The 16384-nt window shown below is 42.4% G+C and overlaps 1 protein-coding gene across 1 annotated transcript in view; it reads right to left on the bottom strand.

The window, feature by feature from the left end:
• LOC128692861 (glucose dehydrogenase [FAD, quinone]-like) overlaps positions 1–14502 on the bottom strand; it is a 98316-nt gene extending 83814 nt beyond the window's left edge. The window contains exon 1 of the mRNA XM_070094346.1: positions 13837–14502. Within this exon, the coding sequence (XP_069950447.1) occupies positions 13837–14011 (175 nt within the window). The 5' untranslated portion in view covers positions 14012–14502. The remainder of the gene's footprint in view (positions 1–13836) is intronic.
• Positions 14503–16384: the final 1882 nt, after the last annotated feature.

Raw genomic sequence — 16384 nt, 5'->3', positions numbered from 1 at the left:
AACGACCCACCAGCCGCTGAAAACAGACAGGAAGACACACACACACACACACACACACACACACACACACACACACACACACACACACACACACACACACACACACACACACACACACTGATGTAGTGGAAGCAGGATCTATACATAGCCTTAAGAAGACGTATGCTAAAGATAATTGAGCAGGGAGAGTGTGGACCTAGTGGCGACCAGCGAAGAGGCGGGGCCAAGAGCTGCAGTAACAAATAGGTAAGTACTCACACACAATAGACCAAGTGTCTCAGCGACAAGTGCCTTTGACAAATAGTAGCTGGCTCTATGAAGATGTCAGCCTCACTGACCAGTGGATGTCAGCCTCACTGGCCAGTGGATGTCAGCCTCACTGGCCAGTGGATGTCAGCCTCACTGACCAGTGGATGTCAGCCTCACTGGCCAGTGGATGTCAGCCTCACTGACCAGTGGATGACAACCTCACTGACCAGTGGATGTCAGCCTCACTGGCCAGTGGATGTCAGCCTCACTGACCAGTGGATGTCAGCCTCACTGACCAGTGGATGTCAGCCTCACTGACCAGTGGATGACAGCCTCACTGACCAGTGGATGACAGCCTCACTGATCAGTGGATGGCAGCCTCACTGACCAGTGGATGTCAGCCTCACTGACTAGTGGATGTCAGCCTCACTGGCCAGTGGATGTCAGCCTCACTGACCAGTGGATGACAACCTCACTGACCAGTGGATGACAGCCTCACTGACCAGTGGACGACAGCCTCACTGACCAGTGGATGACAGCCTCACTGACCAGTGGATGTCAGCCTCACTGACCAGTGGATGACAGCCTCACTGACCAGTGGATGTCGGCCTCACTGACCAGTGGATGTCGGCCTCACTGACCAGTGGATGTCAGCCTCACTGACCAGTGGATGTCAGCCTCACTGACCAGTGGATGACAACCTCACTGACCAGTGGATGACAGCCTCACTGACCAGTGGATGACAGCCTCACTGACCAGTGGATGACAGCCTCACTGATCAGTGGATGTCAGCCTCACTGACCAGTGGATGACAGCCTCACTGACCAGTGGATGTCGGCCTCACTGACCAGTGGATGTCGGCCTCACTGACCAGTGGATGTCAGCCTCACTGACCAGTGGATGTCAGCCTCACTGACCAGTGGATGACAGCCTCACTGATCAGTGGATGACAGCCTCAATGACCAGTGGATGACAGCCTCAGTGACCAGTGGATGTCAGCCTCACTGACCAGTGGATATCAGCTTCACTGACCAGTGGATATCAGCCTCACTGACCAGTGGATGACAGCCTCACTGATCAGTGGATGACAGCCTCAATGACCAGTGGATGACAGCCTCAATGACCTGTGGATGATAGCCTCAATGACCAGTGGATGTCGGCCTTAATGACCAGTGGATGACAGCCTCAATGACCAGTGGATGACAGCCTCAATGGCCAGTTAATGTCCGCCTCAATGACCAGTGGATGACAGCCTCAATGACCAGTGGATGACAGCCTCAATGACCAGTGGATGACAGCCTCACTATATAACTACACCATCACAGTAGACAGATAACCTGCACTCCCAACAGTATACGTTCGTTACCGAACGCCTTATAGTACGTCAGTTTATGCACGATCTAAGCCGAGTCTTTGTACGATCAGTCAGACAAGCGCCTTACCCATAGCTACTAAAATCTGTGAAATATTCTCAAGATCGGATTTAGACCAATGGACTCGTGCGTGTAATCAGCCCTGGTCTGGGACCGAGCCGTGGGGGCGATTTACCCCCGGAAGCGACTACAGGTAACCGCAAGGCAACCCAATTCGTAAATCATGTTGGCTGAGAGGGTGTCAAACTGCGTCAGCGTCTCGATACTCGACGGTTCGAGTGTCGGTCAGACGGCAGTATTACTTTCAAAAGAAAAAAAAATAAGTAGGAACTTTAGGGGAGCGCTTTCATACTGGTGAAGGGCTCTTGATCAAAGGAATTGGAACTACACTTCCCTACCATAGAAGGGAAGTGAAATTCCATAGAATATTTAAGGCATGACTTGGTAGTTTCTCGTAGTTCTTGACGAATATGTAGTTTGGTGAGTCAGGAGCCTCGAGTGTAAGAACATGTACTCGATGGTTTTCTCGAAGTGTTGCTTAATATCATGTTAGAAATTCTGCACGTGTTGTGAGTCTCATCCATGAAAAAAAAAATCATTTGGATTGCCAGTCCTCAGACTGATTAATGGCTGACTGAAGTAATATTTTGATTTCATTATTTCACGGATTTCTCTGTCGTCATCAGTGTGATTTTTAACCTGGTTTGGCAATACGAGAAATTATTTGGGATTTCTTTTTTTAGTTTAAGCATTTTGTTCTCTGTCTTGGCTCTGTATGATTCATTCTGTTTGAGATTTCAGTTTGAGCTCAGTGTTGTTCATTTCCCAGACCGGTGTTTATATTCGCTCTTCAGAAAGTCTGTTGCCAGTGAACAGTTCGGTAATTCTTCGTCTTTGCTGATAAAGGGAACGTCTCTCTCGAACTTTCATCTTAATGGCACACGTCTGGAGTGTACTTCTAGCCCCATTAAACTCATCATCTCCAAACACTGTCTTAAATCAACCAGCCATATATTCATCCCAGTCATTCCATGAAGCATGGAATGAGTTGTACAATTCTGGTCATGGTACACCTGAACATGACATTTGTTCCAAGAACTTTGTCCCAGCTACCATACACCGGCATTAAAAATCCGAAGCCGTCTATATGAGGCCATTTCGCTTAGCATACGATTGATTCGCTCCCAATTAATATTTTTGTCGAAGATTAACTTGTTGAATGCGCCTGGAGACCAGTGTGTATCTAGGTCTGAGTCTTGCTTACTCTGTGGCCTGAATTAGCTGCTCCTCACCCCATTAGGTCCTGTACCGGATCCTCATTGTTTGTAAATACAAGGTCGACGATATTGTCTAGTCTGGCCGATGCTAGTTCCTGCTTAAAGCGAACTAACTGGAGAGTGGTAACAGTCACACTGTGCGAGGCTGTTCACTTTAATTAATGCTGTTTTTTTTTTTTTAACCCTTAAACTGTCCAAACAAATTTACGTTCACATGTGTAGTGCTCCAAAAGTAGATCCACGTATTTCTTTTTACATATTTTCAAATATAACCAAAAAAAAAAAAAACTTAGATCAAAGTTTTTTTGCACGTTTTCAAATGTAAAAAAAAGATCTACGTTTTTTACATGCTTTCAGATGTTGAAAAAACGTAGAACTACGTTTGGACAGTTTAAGGGTTTTAAACTATTTAGACGTCGTAAACAGAAGTCGCCAAGGAACAAGATATAGAGGATTGGGTTTGTAGGATTTCCAAGATCTTTAATTTTCAACAGTTGGCAGTTTGTATATTGTGATTTATTAACAAGGACTCCAGTGGAAATAAATTACTGACTTTTTTGGGGGTTATCGTAGGTAATTTACACATGTTACTTGTATGATAATTGAACTTAGGTGTACCTGTGAATAAATACACTTGCTAACAGCTACAATAACTAGATTCCAGTTTACAATTTTTTAATGCCAAGATTTCGATTAAGTACAAATGGTCGGCCTTTCTCTTACAGACCAAACTCCGTCTCCCCCCCCCATCCCATAATCCGTTGTTTCTGTCACATCTGAAAGGACTGTACGCAGGGATCCATATTTCACTGTCAGAGTTATGGTTCACGCATGTCTCTGTGAAAGCCACAAAAACTGCATTAGTTTTAGTGGCTATTCCACTAATACATGACATTCTGTTATTGATCTTTTATTTAATACCTTGTGTGTATATTCATTCTCTCTCTCTCTCTCTCTCTCTCTCTCTCTCTCTCTCTCTCTCTCTCTCTCTCTCTCTCTCTCTCTCAAGAACCCCAATGGAAATAAGTCACTTTGTCGGACTCAATAATAATAATAATAATAATAATAATAATAATAATAATAATCTTTATTTCTACAAGTACATGTACAAGGTATACAGTCCTAGCTGACATCACTGATATACTACTAAACAGAAAGCCGCTTGTTATGCGGAGCATTTCGGTCAAATTAAGTCAATTTCGTCCCCAGGATGCGACCCACACCAGTCGACTAACACCCAGGTATCTATTTTACTGACGGATGAACATAGACAGCGGGTGTCTTAAGGAAACACTCCGTAATGTTTCCACCCGTACCAGGAATCGACCCCCGAACCTCAGTGTGTGAGCTGAGTGCTCTAGCGATCGAGCTACTGGTTACCCTTGGTAATTTACACACACATATTACTCTGTATAATAATTTGTGTAACTGTATTCATGTGTAGCTGTACCTGACTAAACTTACTCTCCCTGGATCCGCTAGTGTCACTTGTATTTATGTGTAGCTGTACCTGACTAAACTTACTCTCCCTGGATCCGCTAGTGTCACTTGTATTTATGTGTAGCTGTACCTGACTAAACTTACTCTCCCTGGATCCGCTAGTGTCACTTGTATTTATGTGTAGCTGTACCTGACTAAACTTACTCTCCCTGGATCCGCTAGTGTCACTTGTATTTATGTGTAGCTGTACCTGACTAAACTTACTCTCCCTGGATCCGCTACAGTGTCACTCTTGAGCGCAGCTGTTATGGCAACGCCCACATTACCGCAGTTGCCATATATTTCTCACATAACATTACCTCTCTCAGCCCCGTTATACTAACTGCAAACTTACCAGTTTTACTAATTATAGAAAAACTATCACACCCCCAGACAGTAAACAAACATAGAATTCCATCAAAAAAATAAATGAAAGAGCGCAGGATAGAAATAATCCTGCAGTGGCTACCTACCCGGAGGATAGGGATGCGGTCCTAGTTTCACTTTCTAGGGAACTATGTTGGGTCTTTAAATAGAAATCTTCCCCTCTAGGCACGTGCTGCCTGCTTCGTGCGGTACGGCATGTAAATACGACCCATAACCTAATGTTTAGAGGAGCTCGTGTTGTTTTTAAGAATAGCAGAGTGGCCATTACCGTGTTTAGTATGGAGAAACGGTGTGTATGGTGCTAGTACTTGTGCTTCAGCACACGAGTGAGTGGTACTTAGATAAGGGGGAAAGTAAGCTGGTTTGGTTCGTGAATCTGGAAGACTTAGAACTGGTAAAATAGAGAATGGGGATGTACCATATTTCTAGGCTTATTAGACGCATGTTTTTCCCCATAAAATGTCTCCAAAAACCAGCCTGCGTCCTATAAACTGGAGTGTACTTCTAGCGCCATTAAACTCATCATCTCCAAACACTGTCTTAAATCAACCAGCCATATATTCATCCCAGTCATTCCGGGAGCTATAAGTTTGTGGTGTCGGGTAGGCTGTTGCTCTCCCAGTTACGTCCGATGACGAGTCGTTGAAACTAAAATCTTATAGGCCGCGTCTTATAAACCGCGAAATACGGAAAGTGGTGATGCCAGTGTATGGACTCTCTAGAAGGTTGTTCAGAGAAGTGGGGAGCTTCTCCGAGAGACTCAGGAGAAGATAAGTGTTTATCAACGTCCACGTGACGCTGGGTCCCTGTAACGCAGTGTCCTGGTCTCTCTCGGCATAAACAGTGGGGATATTTTCCTCTTCTAAATTTCCACTCACGGTTGATGGCACAGAACAAATTATGGATATGAATTACGGAAAAAAATACTCAGAATAGTGCTACTTACCTTGATGTTAGAACTCGGCTCACACATTGAGGTCTGTGGTTCAATCCTTGGTACAGGTGGAAACATTATTACGTGTTTACATAAGACACCTGCTGTCCAGGTCACCTAGTAGTAGGTACCTGGGTGTTAGTCGACTGGTGTGGGTGGCATTCTAGGGACAAAATTGACCTAATTTGCCAGAAATGCTCTGCACAACAAGCGGCTTTCTATATAATTGTATGTCATTGATGTCAGCTAGGCTTGTATACCTTGTACTTGTAGAAATAAGATTAAATAAAATAAACTTATACAGACTATAGCTGACATCAGTGATATAGTATATAGAAAGCCTTGGTTATGCAGAGCATTTCGGGCAACTTAGGTTAATTTTGTCCCAGGATGTGACCCACGCTAGTCGATTCCTATATCCTTCCTGAATCTGAATTTTTCCAACTTAAAACCATTGCTGCGAGTCCTGTCTAGGCTAGATATTTTCAGCACACTATTTACATCCTCTTTATTTATTCCTGTCTTCCACTTATACACCTCAATCATATCCCCCCTAATTCTACGTCTTTCTAGAGAGTGCAGTTTCAGGGCCCTTAGTCTATCCTCATAGGGAAGGTTTCTGATACATGGGATCAACTTTGTCATCCTCCTTTGTACATTTTCCAGAGAATTTATATCCATTCTGTAATACGGTGACCATAACTGTGCAGCATAATCTAAATGAGGCCTAACCAAGGATGTATAGAGTTGAAGAACAACCTGAGGACTCCTATTATTTATGCTTCTTGATATGAAGCCAAGGATTCTATTAGCTTTATTGCGAACACTTATGCACTGTTGTCTTGGTTTCAGATTACTGCTAACCAGAACTCCTAAATCTTTTTCGCAATCCGTAATATTAAGATCTACATTATTTAGTTTATATGTGGCATGGTTATTGTCCTGTCCAACATTTAGAACTTTGCATTTGTCTATATTAAACTGCATCTGCCACTTCTCCGACCACTGCATCAGTCTATTCAAATCTTCCTGGAGTGCTCGAATGTCCTCGTCAGAATGAATTCGACGGCCTATTTTGGTGTCATCGGCAAACTTGCCGATGTCGCTCTTTATGCCCTCATCTATGTCGTTTATGTAGATTGTGAACAGCAGGGGGCCCAACACTGACCCCTGTGGAACACCGCTCGTGACGCTTCCCCACTCTGATTTCTCCCCATTTATGCAAACTCTCTGCTGCCTATTTGTCAACCATGCCTCTATCCAGGAAAAAATTTCTCCTCCTATTCCATGTGCTTTAATTTTCCTCAATAGTCTCTGATGTGGGACCCTGTCAAAAGCCTTACTGAAGTCCATATACACAATATCATATTCATTACCATGATCTACCTCCTCAAATACCTTAGTGAAAAAAGTTAATAAATTCGTAAGGCAGGAACGCCCCTTTGTAAAACCATGCTGAGATTCGTTGATTAATTTATGCTTTTCAAGGTGGCTACGAACTGCCTCGGCAATTATTGATTCCATAAATTTTCCCACTATGGAGGTTAGGCTTATTGGTCTATAGTTCGAAGCTAAGGACCTGTCACCTGTTTTGAAAATAGGTATCACATTTGCCATTTTCCACTTATCTGGCACCATGCCAGTTTGTAGTGATATGTTGAAAAGATTAGCCAAAGGTGTGCTAAGCTCCTCTTTACATTCCTTTAGAACCCTTGCATACAGTTCATCAGGGCCTGGGGATTTGTTAGGTTTTAATTTATCTATTTGCCTAAGGACCATGTCACTTGTGACCCTAATAGTGCACAGTTTATTATCGTCCTGTTCTACATAATTTATCATTACTGGAATATCACTGGTATCCTCCTGTGTAAAAACTGAGAGGAAGTATGTGTTAAAAATTCTACACATTTCCTTATCACTGTCAGTGAGCTGACCCGAGGAACTTTTGAGTGGGCCTATCTTGTCCCTGATCTTACTTCTGTATACCTGAAAGAATCCTTTTGGGTTAGTCTTCGATTCTCTTGCAACTTTAACCTCATAATCTCTTTTTGCTTTTCTAATTCCCTTTTTTATTTCTCTCTTTAACTGAATATATCGATTTCTTAATTGCCCCTCTCCTCTTTTGATTTGCCTATATATGCCTCTCTTTTGACCAATCAGATATTTTAATCTATTGTTCATCCATTTAGGATCATTTTTGTTTGATCTGATTTCCCTATTTGGAACATAATTTGACTGAGCAGCTAGAACTATGCCCTGGAAAGCATCATATCGGCAACCATCACTACCTACCTGACCCTTAGTCAGGTCATTCCAGTTCAGCCCACCTAAGTAATTTTTCAGTCCTATGAAATCAGCCAAGGGAAAGTCAGGGACGGAGACTTGATTGCCATTATTAGGGGAATTCCATAACATGTTAAAACTGAGTGATTTGTGATCACTCTCCCCAAGCTCATCATTAACCTCAAGATTATTAATTAGTGTTTCCCTACTGGCAAGAACTAAGTCAAGGAGGTTATTTCCCCTAGTTGGCTCTGTCACAAACTGTTTTAAAAAACAATCCTGGATCGAATCAAGAAAGTCACCCGACTCTAAATTTCCTGTCAAATTGCTCCAGTCAATCTGTCTATAGTTGAAATCTCCCATTAGCACAACATTTTCGTATGTAGATGCCTTACGAATTTCGTCCCATAGAAGTTTACTGCACTCCCTATCAAGATTTGGGGCCCTGTAAATCACACCCAAAATTAGTTTTTCTCGGCCCTCGAGAAGCTGTAACCAAACAGATTCAGTGGCTGACGCTTCTAATTTAATATCTTGTCTAACACAACAATTTAAATTGTCTCTGACATACATCGCTACTCCACCACCTTTCCGGTTGACCCTGTCAGTGTGGAATAATTTATAGCCTTGTATGTGACATTCAGAGGGCATCTCTGAGATAAGTGCCCTACTAACAGAGCTACGGTTCTATTGTTTTGTAAATAAAAGTAATCAGTGATATCATAGTGATTTAATGTGTTCATAGATGGGGGTTGTGGAAGTGTATGATAATCAGAAGTAGAAAGTCATAGTAGCGAAGATGCGACAATTCACCAGGAGCCCGCACTCTGGAGATGACCTTATGACGACGTTTCGGTCAGTTGCAACTTGACAGTGGTCCAGGACGGACCGAAACGTCGTCATAAGATCCATCTCCTAAGTGTGGGGTTTTGAACACCAGTGTTGTGGAGAGACGAGGGACTAAGAGATAATATAACAAAACAGAGAGAGAGTTTTCACACTTGTTCTTTCCTGATGACACAGTGTGTGTGAGCACATTCTCTCTCTCTCTCTCTCTCTCTCTCTCTCTCTCTCTCTCTCTCTCTCTCTCTCTCTCTCTCTCTCTCTCTCTCTCTCTCTCTCTCTCCCTCTCTCTCCCTCTCTCTCCCTCTCTCTCCCTCTCTCCCTCTCCCTCTCTCTCCCTCTCTCTCCCTCTCTCTCCCTCTCTCTCCCTCTCTCTCCCTCTCTCTCTCTCTCTCTCTCTCTCTGTATATATATATATATATATATATATATATATATATATATATATATATATATATATATATATATATATATATATATATATATATATATGCAAGGAATTCGCGAGAGCATGCGAAATATACGCAAACACTGATCTCTGGCTGAGATCAGTATATATATATATATATATATATATATATATATATATATATATATATATATATATATATATATATGTGTGTGTGTGTGTGTGTGTGCAGTGCTTTATCAATCTACCCACACTGGACAATACCTTGGAGTCCAGCTTGCGCTAGACGTTGATCCAAGGCAGCCAGCTTTCAGGGAGAAGGCTTACAGCTTTTCATCTCATCCCCTGCATGCATCAGCCTTACTAGAGATATTAACAATGCAAGGAATTCGCAAGAGCAGGCGAAATATACACGATGCATGCAGGGGATGAGATGAAAAGCTGTAAGCCTTCTCCCTGAAAGCTGGCGGCCTTGGATCAAAGTCTAGCGCAAGCTGGACTCCAAGGTATTGTCCAGTGTGGGTAGATTGGTAAAGCACTGCGTACCTTGTTCCAAGGTTCGTAGGTTCGAGTCTCCTTCAGCCAGAGATCAGTGTTTGTGTATATTTCGCCTGCTCTTGCGAATTCCTTGCGTATATATATATATATATATATATATATATATATATATATATATATATATATATATATATATATATATATATCTAGGTAGTAGGTTGGTAAACAGCAACCGCCCAGGGAGGTACTACCATCCTGCCAAGTGAGTGTACAACGAAAACCTGTAATTGTTTTACATGATGGTAGGATTGCTGGTGTCTTTTGTCTGTCTCATAAATATGCAAGATTTCAGGTATGTCTTGCTACTTCTGCTTGCACTTAGATTACACTACACATACATGTACAAGCATATATATACACACCCCTCTGGGTATTCTTCTATTTTCTTTATAGTTCTTGTTCTTGTTTATTTCCTCTTATCTCCATGGGGAAGTGGAACAGAATTCTTCCTCCGTAAGCTATGCGTGTTGTAAGAAGCGACTAAAATGCCGGGAGCAAGGGGCTAGTAACCCCTTCTCCCGTATAAATTACTAAATTTAAAAGAGAAACTTTCGTTTTTCTTTTTGGGCCACCCCGCCTTGGTGGGATACTGCCGGTGTGTTGAAAGAAAGAAAGATATATATATATATATATATATATATATATATATATATATATATATATATATATATATATATATATATATATGCAAAACAACCACTCTGAAAAGATAGAGAAATTCCAAGCGCTTTCGTGACTACTCACATTATCAAGGAACTATGAAAGTAAAGCATCCAAGGAAGCTATATAAGGGGTCTGGCCAGCACCTCACTATCAGATCCCACAACGGTTAAACACCTGACGCGCGCCGACCCAACTTGGATAGGTCCTTTGCACAACTCACCCACAAACTATTCTACCCAAGAAAATTTAAAAATTATTTGTCCAGTGTATTATTAAATTCTTCCCAAATTCTATTAATTATAAATGGATCTAATTTATATAAACCAAAGGTTTATATATAATTTATATAAACCAAAGGTTTATATAAATTAGATCCATTTATAATTAATAGAATTTATATAAACCTTTGGTTTATATAAATTAGATCCATTTATAATTAATAGAATTTGGGAAGAATTCAATAATACACTGGACAAATAATTTTTAAATTTTCTTGGGTAGAATAGTTTGTGGGTGAGTTGTGCAAAGGACCTATCCAAGTTGGGTCGGCGCGCGTCAGGTGTTTAACCGTTGTGGGATCTGATAGTGAGGTGCTGGCCGACCCCTTATATAGCTTCCTTGGATGCTTTACTTTCATAGTTCCTTGATAATGTGAGTAGTCACGAAAGCGCTTGGAATTTCTCTATCTTTTCAGAGTGGTTGTTTTGCATATTCCGAAATCACCTGTTTACTGTGATCTTATTGCATATATATATATATATATATATATATATATATATATATATATATATATATATATATATATATATATATATATATATATATATATATATAGTGTATCTGTATGTATGTCAAGCAGACAGATGAACAGACGACAGCCAGACAAAAATCCTAAGCAGGCAGACAGGTCAGCGATACTTATCACCAGCCTTGACTTACACACAATAACATCCGGGATGCTCCTGCCACCGGATTATATATATATATATATATATATATATATATATATATATATATATATATATATATATATATATATTTATATATAATATATATATATATATAATATATATATATATATATATTTATATATATAATATATATATATATATATATATATATATATATATATATATATATATATATATATATATATATATATATAGTGGTTTATATTGCACTTCCTTGAATTTGTCACTGTCATCGACTTGGCAATATTGCAAAAATTGGGTCATCTGTGTGTGTGATCGTTTATCACATTGATTTCTCTTCTTTTTCCCTATTCCTCATTTTTTCCCTCTACCCTTTTCTTATCCTCCCCTTTCCATCCCCCTCCCCTTCCTCTCTCTCTCTCTCTCTCTCTCTCTTCCTCTTCTCATATCTCTTCCATTCACTTTATTCCTCGTCTGTATCCTTCTTTCCCTTTATCCTATGTGGTAACACTGATCAGCTGGGTTGCAATGATAGTTAACTATGTGGTAACTATGCCTAGCTGGCTGCCATGATAGTTAACTATGTGGTAACTATGCCTAGCTGGCTGCCATGATAGTTAACTATGTGGTAACTATGCCTAGCTGGCTGCCATGATAGTTAACTATGTGGTAACTATGCCTAGCTGGCTGCCATGATAGTTAACTATGTGGTAACTATGCCTAGCTGGCTGCCATGATAGTTAACTATGTGGTAACTATGCCTAGCTGGCTGCCATGATAGTTAACTATGTGGTAACTATGCCTAGCTGGCTGCCATGATAGTTAACTATGTGGTAACTATGCCTAGCTGGCTTCCATGATAGTTAACTATGTGGTAACTATGCCTAGCTGGCTGCCATGATAGTTAACTATGTGGTAACTATGCCTAGCTGGCTGCCATGATAGTTAACTATGTGGTAACTATGCCTAGCTGGCTGCCATGATAGTTAACTATGTGGTAACTATGCCTAGCTGGATAATCCAACTTAATATTCAGAATCACGTTAATACAAAAAGATAATTATAGGCTTTATAATTACATATAATTGCTAGTTAGATGTTGCTGGCTCACCATACGTCATACAGACGCGTTGCAACAGTGTTCGGGAGAACGCTGATTTACTGTTAGTGTTGACGTAACAGTGACGTAAGTGACGTAACTAGTGGCTTGTGTTGAGATCTCAGCCAGGAGTGCCACCTTGGCCTTGTGACACCCAGGAGTCCTGCCTTGTGGCCCCCAATGGCACCAGAGCCATGGCACCAGATCTGACACCAGAAACCATCCATAGCCACGGACAAAAGTTATTTTGCATAACAAATAACACAGCAGTAGGCCGACTGGCCTATGTTAGGCCTGGCCAACTCACTTCCAGCCACACCCTGACGAAGCACTGGAGGACACCGCGATAGGCCTAGAGCTGCCGTGTTTCTGGTCTTGTTACTGTTTATAAATCACTTGTTTACGTACCTTTTCTGTCTCTCGATTAGGTAACTGAGGATCGAGTCCGCACCACTCCTTGTACTGCCATAAAGTCATGCTCACTTTTGGTAGTCATACTTATATTAAGTAAATAGACAGATGCAACTAATGAGACGTTTTATTGCGGCAACGTTTCGCTCGAGGAGCGAAACGTTGCTCTTGGAGAGCGAAACGTTGCCACAATAAAATGACACATTAGTTGCATGTGTATATTTACCTAACATTTTATGGGCAATTCTACCACTATTCGCGGAGATGATTTGTATAAAATACTGACGTGATGGAAAAATACAGGAAAGTATAATGCCGTCATTTATTGACAACGTTTCGCCCACACAGTAAGCTTCATCAAGTCACAAATAGGTAGATCGGTTTGTGACTTGATAAAGCTCACTGTGTGGGCGAAACGTCGTCAGTAAAGGATCACATTATACTGCTTTTGTGTTTATTTTTCCATCGTATCCCGTGGCCTGGTAGACAACGCTCTCGCCTCGCTCAGTGTCCGTGGTTCGATCCCAGGCCAGCGTGGAAACATTGGGCGTGTTTCCTTACGCCTGTTGCCTCGTTCACCTAGCATGCAAGTAGGTACCTGGGTATTAGCCGACTGTTGTGGGTGGCATCCTGGGGAGGACAAGATTTAAGGACCACAATGGTAATAAGACAATCCCTCGATGACGCACTGACTTTCTTGGGTTATCCTGGGTGGCTAACCCTCCAGGGCTAAAAATCCGAACAACATTTTATTTTATACGGCCTTTGTGTAAGTTGACTCAATTATAGATTACCTAAAATAACCCCCAAAAATCAGTGACTTATTTCCATTACCTGGAGGTTATTCCGGGGATCAACGCCCCCGCGGCCCGGTCCATGACCAGGCCTCCCCATTGGGGTCGTTATTTTCACCGCTAATCATACGTACATCATACTCACCTATAATAAAATCATATTCGGCGAAGAGTTCTTTCCTGTCGATGGGTCGAGACTCCGGGTCAATCTCGTCGTACTTGTAGTAGGCGATGGCGGCGAGGAGCGCCGGCATGAACCACAGGGAGGCTGTGAAGACGGAGGATGCCAGCGGTGCCGTGGAGAGCAGGAGGCTGGCCATGGTTTTCCCCAAGGATGAGACAGTGTGGTGGTGAGGCGGCCGGGTAGGAGCTTGGGTCTTCTCTCGCTGGCTTTCGTGGCTTTTAGTTTATGGCCCCCAATTCTGAATTGTCCTTCGACTGTTTTATATTTCTAACTCTTTATACGAGAGTTTATTTTTGGGGAAAAGTGATTCGGGATTAGTTAAATGATTCATGGTTGTTATTCAGGCACTCGTATGTTCTCGCAAATTATGTTTGCTGGACTTTAAATCTATGCACAAGTGGCTATATTTGCTTAGTCACGGTGCGTGCTGTCAGAAACTGAAGTGACAGGCGAGGTGGTGTAGGAAGCTGTCAGCGTGAGGTAGAGCATCACACTGCCGTTGCTAAACACATCTTGAGCTGTGTTGATCCTCGTCAGGACAACGCTGAGGTACGTGTGCTGTCTCTCCTCGTCAGGACAACACTGAGATAGAAAGTGAACTCTCGTGTCTTTAGAGGAGAGAGGGGGAGGGGGGCAGGATGGAGGGAAGGGGGGGAGAGTTGTGCAGGTATGATGGCGGGGGGGGGGGGGGAAAGAGGGTTCAGGATGAATGATTTTGGGGAGGAGCTTGGGGGAGGGGTTTGGGAGGAAGTGGTCAATACGTTAACATGGATGGAATAATAAGTTGCTTACGACACCTTGTGGGATATTGCCCCTTTTTGAGCAAATACTTATCTTTCACACTAATACATGTTCCACTTTAAGTATTTTCGAGTTCATCTGGACAATATTCCCCAGGATGGGGACGCTGGGTAGTAGCGTCCTCTGTGGAAGGGTTCATGTGCCGGCGGTAGGTATGGGGACGTTTAAGGGTGGCGGACGTCCCCACCACAACCTCAGCCAGGTAGATATTATCCTTGAGGTGGGCGGAGGCTCACAGCATCCACCTTGACACGTCTCTCTCATCACCTGTCCTCGCCTGCTCGTGGGATTCTGTGATGACAGATTTCCAGAGGTGCGGCAGTTCACAGTCAGCAGGGAGTCCTTGTCGATTTCCAGAGGTACAACAGTTTACGAGCGACAGGATGTCCTGTCCTTGAATTCTAGAACATGAAAAAGGATAGATGGGATGTCGGTCGTCGCTGCAACAAGACTTTAAAGGCCTCCTAATAAGCGGAAGCAGAGCAGTTCGCCAGCAAGTGTGCCGCAGGAGCCAGAGAAATTCGTGACAACATAGCCTGCTCAGTCATCACTCCCGGCGACCAGGACCTCAAACCCCTTCGCCTTTCTAATAACATAGCACACTACTCCTTATTACCGAGTTTCAAGGGAAGGTTCCTATGCCTTTTACGAAATAAGAGGCAAAAAATGATGTAGCTTCCTTTCGTGTTTTAAAATGGAGACATAATCTTAGTAGAAACTGTTACCAAACACGTATGGAAAGCAATATTTTGTATATAGGTTGTTTATAATAGTAATGTCTTCTAATACTTAATTTCTTATGATTTGTCAAGAAAACATCTTTTTTTTACAGCCGTCACTATTACTAATCAGTCAAATATAAAGGCCACTCATATATCCGCATGACCGAGATTGCAACCTTCAACCTCGTCTCACTGACACAGTCCCTCTTCCAGTCACGGCCAAGGACAATTCAGGAAGCCAACTCGGTCGTTTTCTTTGCCTGCAGGATTATGTCCTTGGCGGGAATGGGGAGAAAGCGCTGGAGTCCTTGACGGCAAAAGGGAATTACCTGCCTCGAGCACGTCTTGCCCGACTAGTGTGTCGGGTTAAGGTATTGCTGGAGCGACACGTAACTTCCTCCCCGTGCCAGCTCTTAGAGAACACTAGCGCACACTCCAGCCCAACCGGCCCTCCATAACCTACATTCTTCTACACACATACAATCTCTCTCTCTCTCTCTCTCTCTCTCTCTCTCTCTCTCTCTCTCTCTCTCTCTCTCTCTCTCTCTCTCTCTCTCTCTCTCTCTCTCTCTCTCTCTCTCTCTCCTATGCTACTTAAAACGCGTCTTAAATATGCCATTCAGTTTTGATCTCCAAATTATATAAAGGACGAAAATATACTGGAGATGGTACACAGAAGAACTACCAAACTCGTACCATCACTGGAGATGGTACACAGAAGAACTACCAAACTCGTACCATCACTGGAGATGGTACACAGAAGAACTACCAATCTCGTACCATCACTGGAGATGGTACACAGAAGAACTACCAAACTCGTACCATCACTGGAGATGATACACAGAAGAACCACCAAACTCGTACCATCACTGGAGATGGTACACACAAGAACCACCAAACTCGTACCATCACTGGAGATGGTACACAGAAGAACTACCAAACTCGTACCATCACTGGAGATGCTACACACAAGAACCACCAAACTC

Source organism: Cherax quadricarinatus, chromosome 45 (assembly GCF_038502225.1).
Source record: "Cherax quadricarinatus isolate ZL_2023a chromosome 45, ASM3850222v1, whole genome shotgun sequence".
NCBI lineage: Eukaryota > Metazoa > Arthropoda > Malacostraca > Decapoda > Parastacidae > Cherax > Cherax quadricarinatus.
The sequence above is the reverse complement of the archived record's forward strand: the minus strand, read 5'-3'. Positions and strand labels throughout refer to the sequence as shown.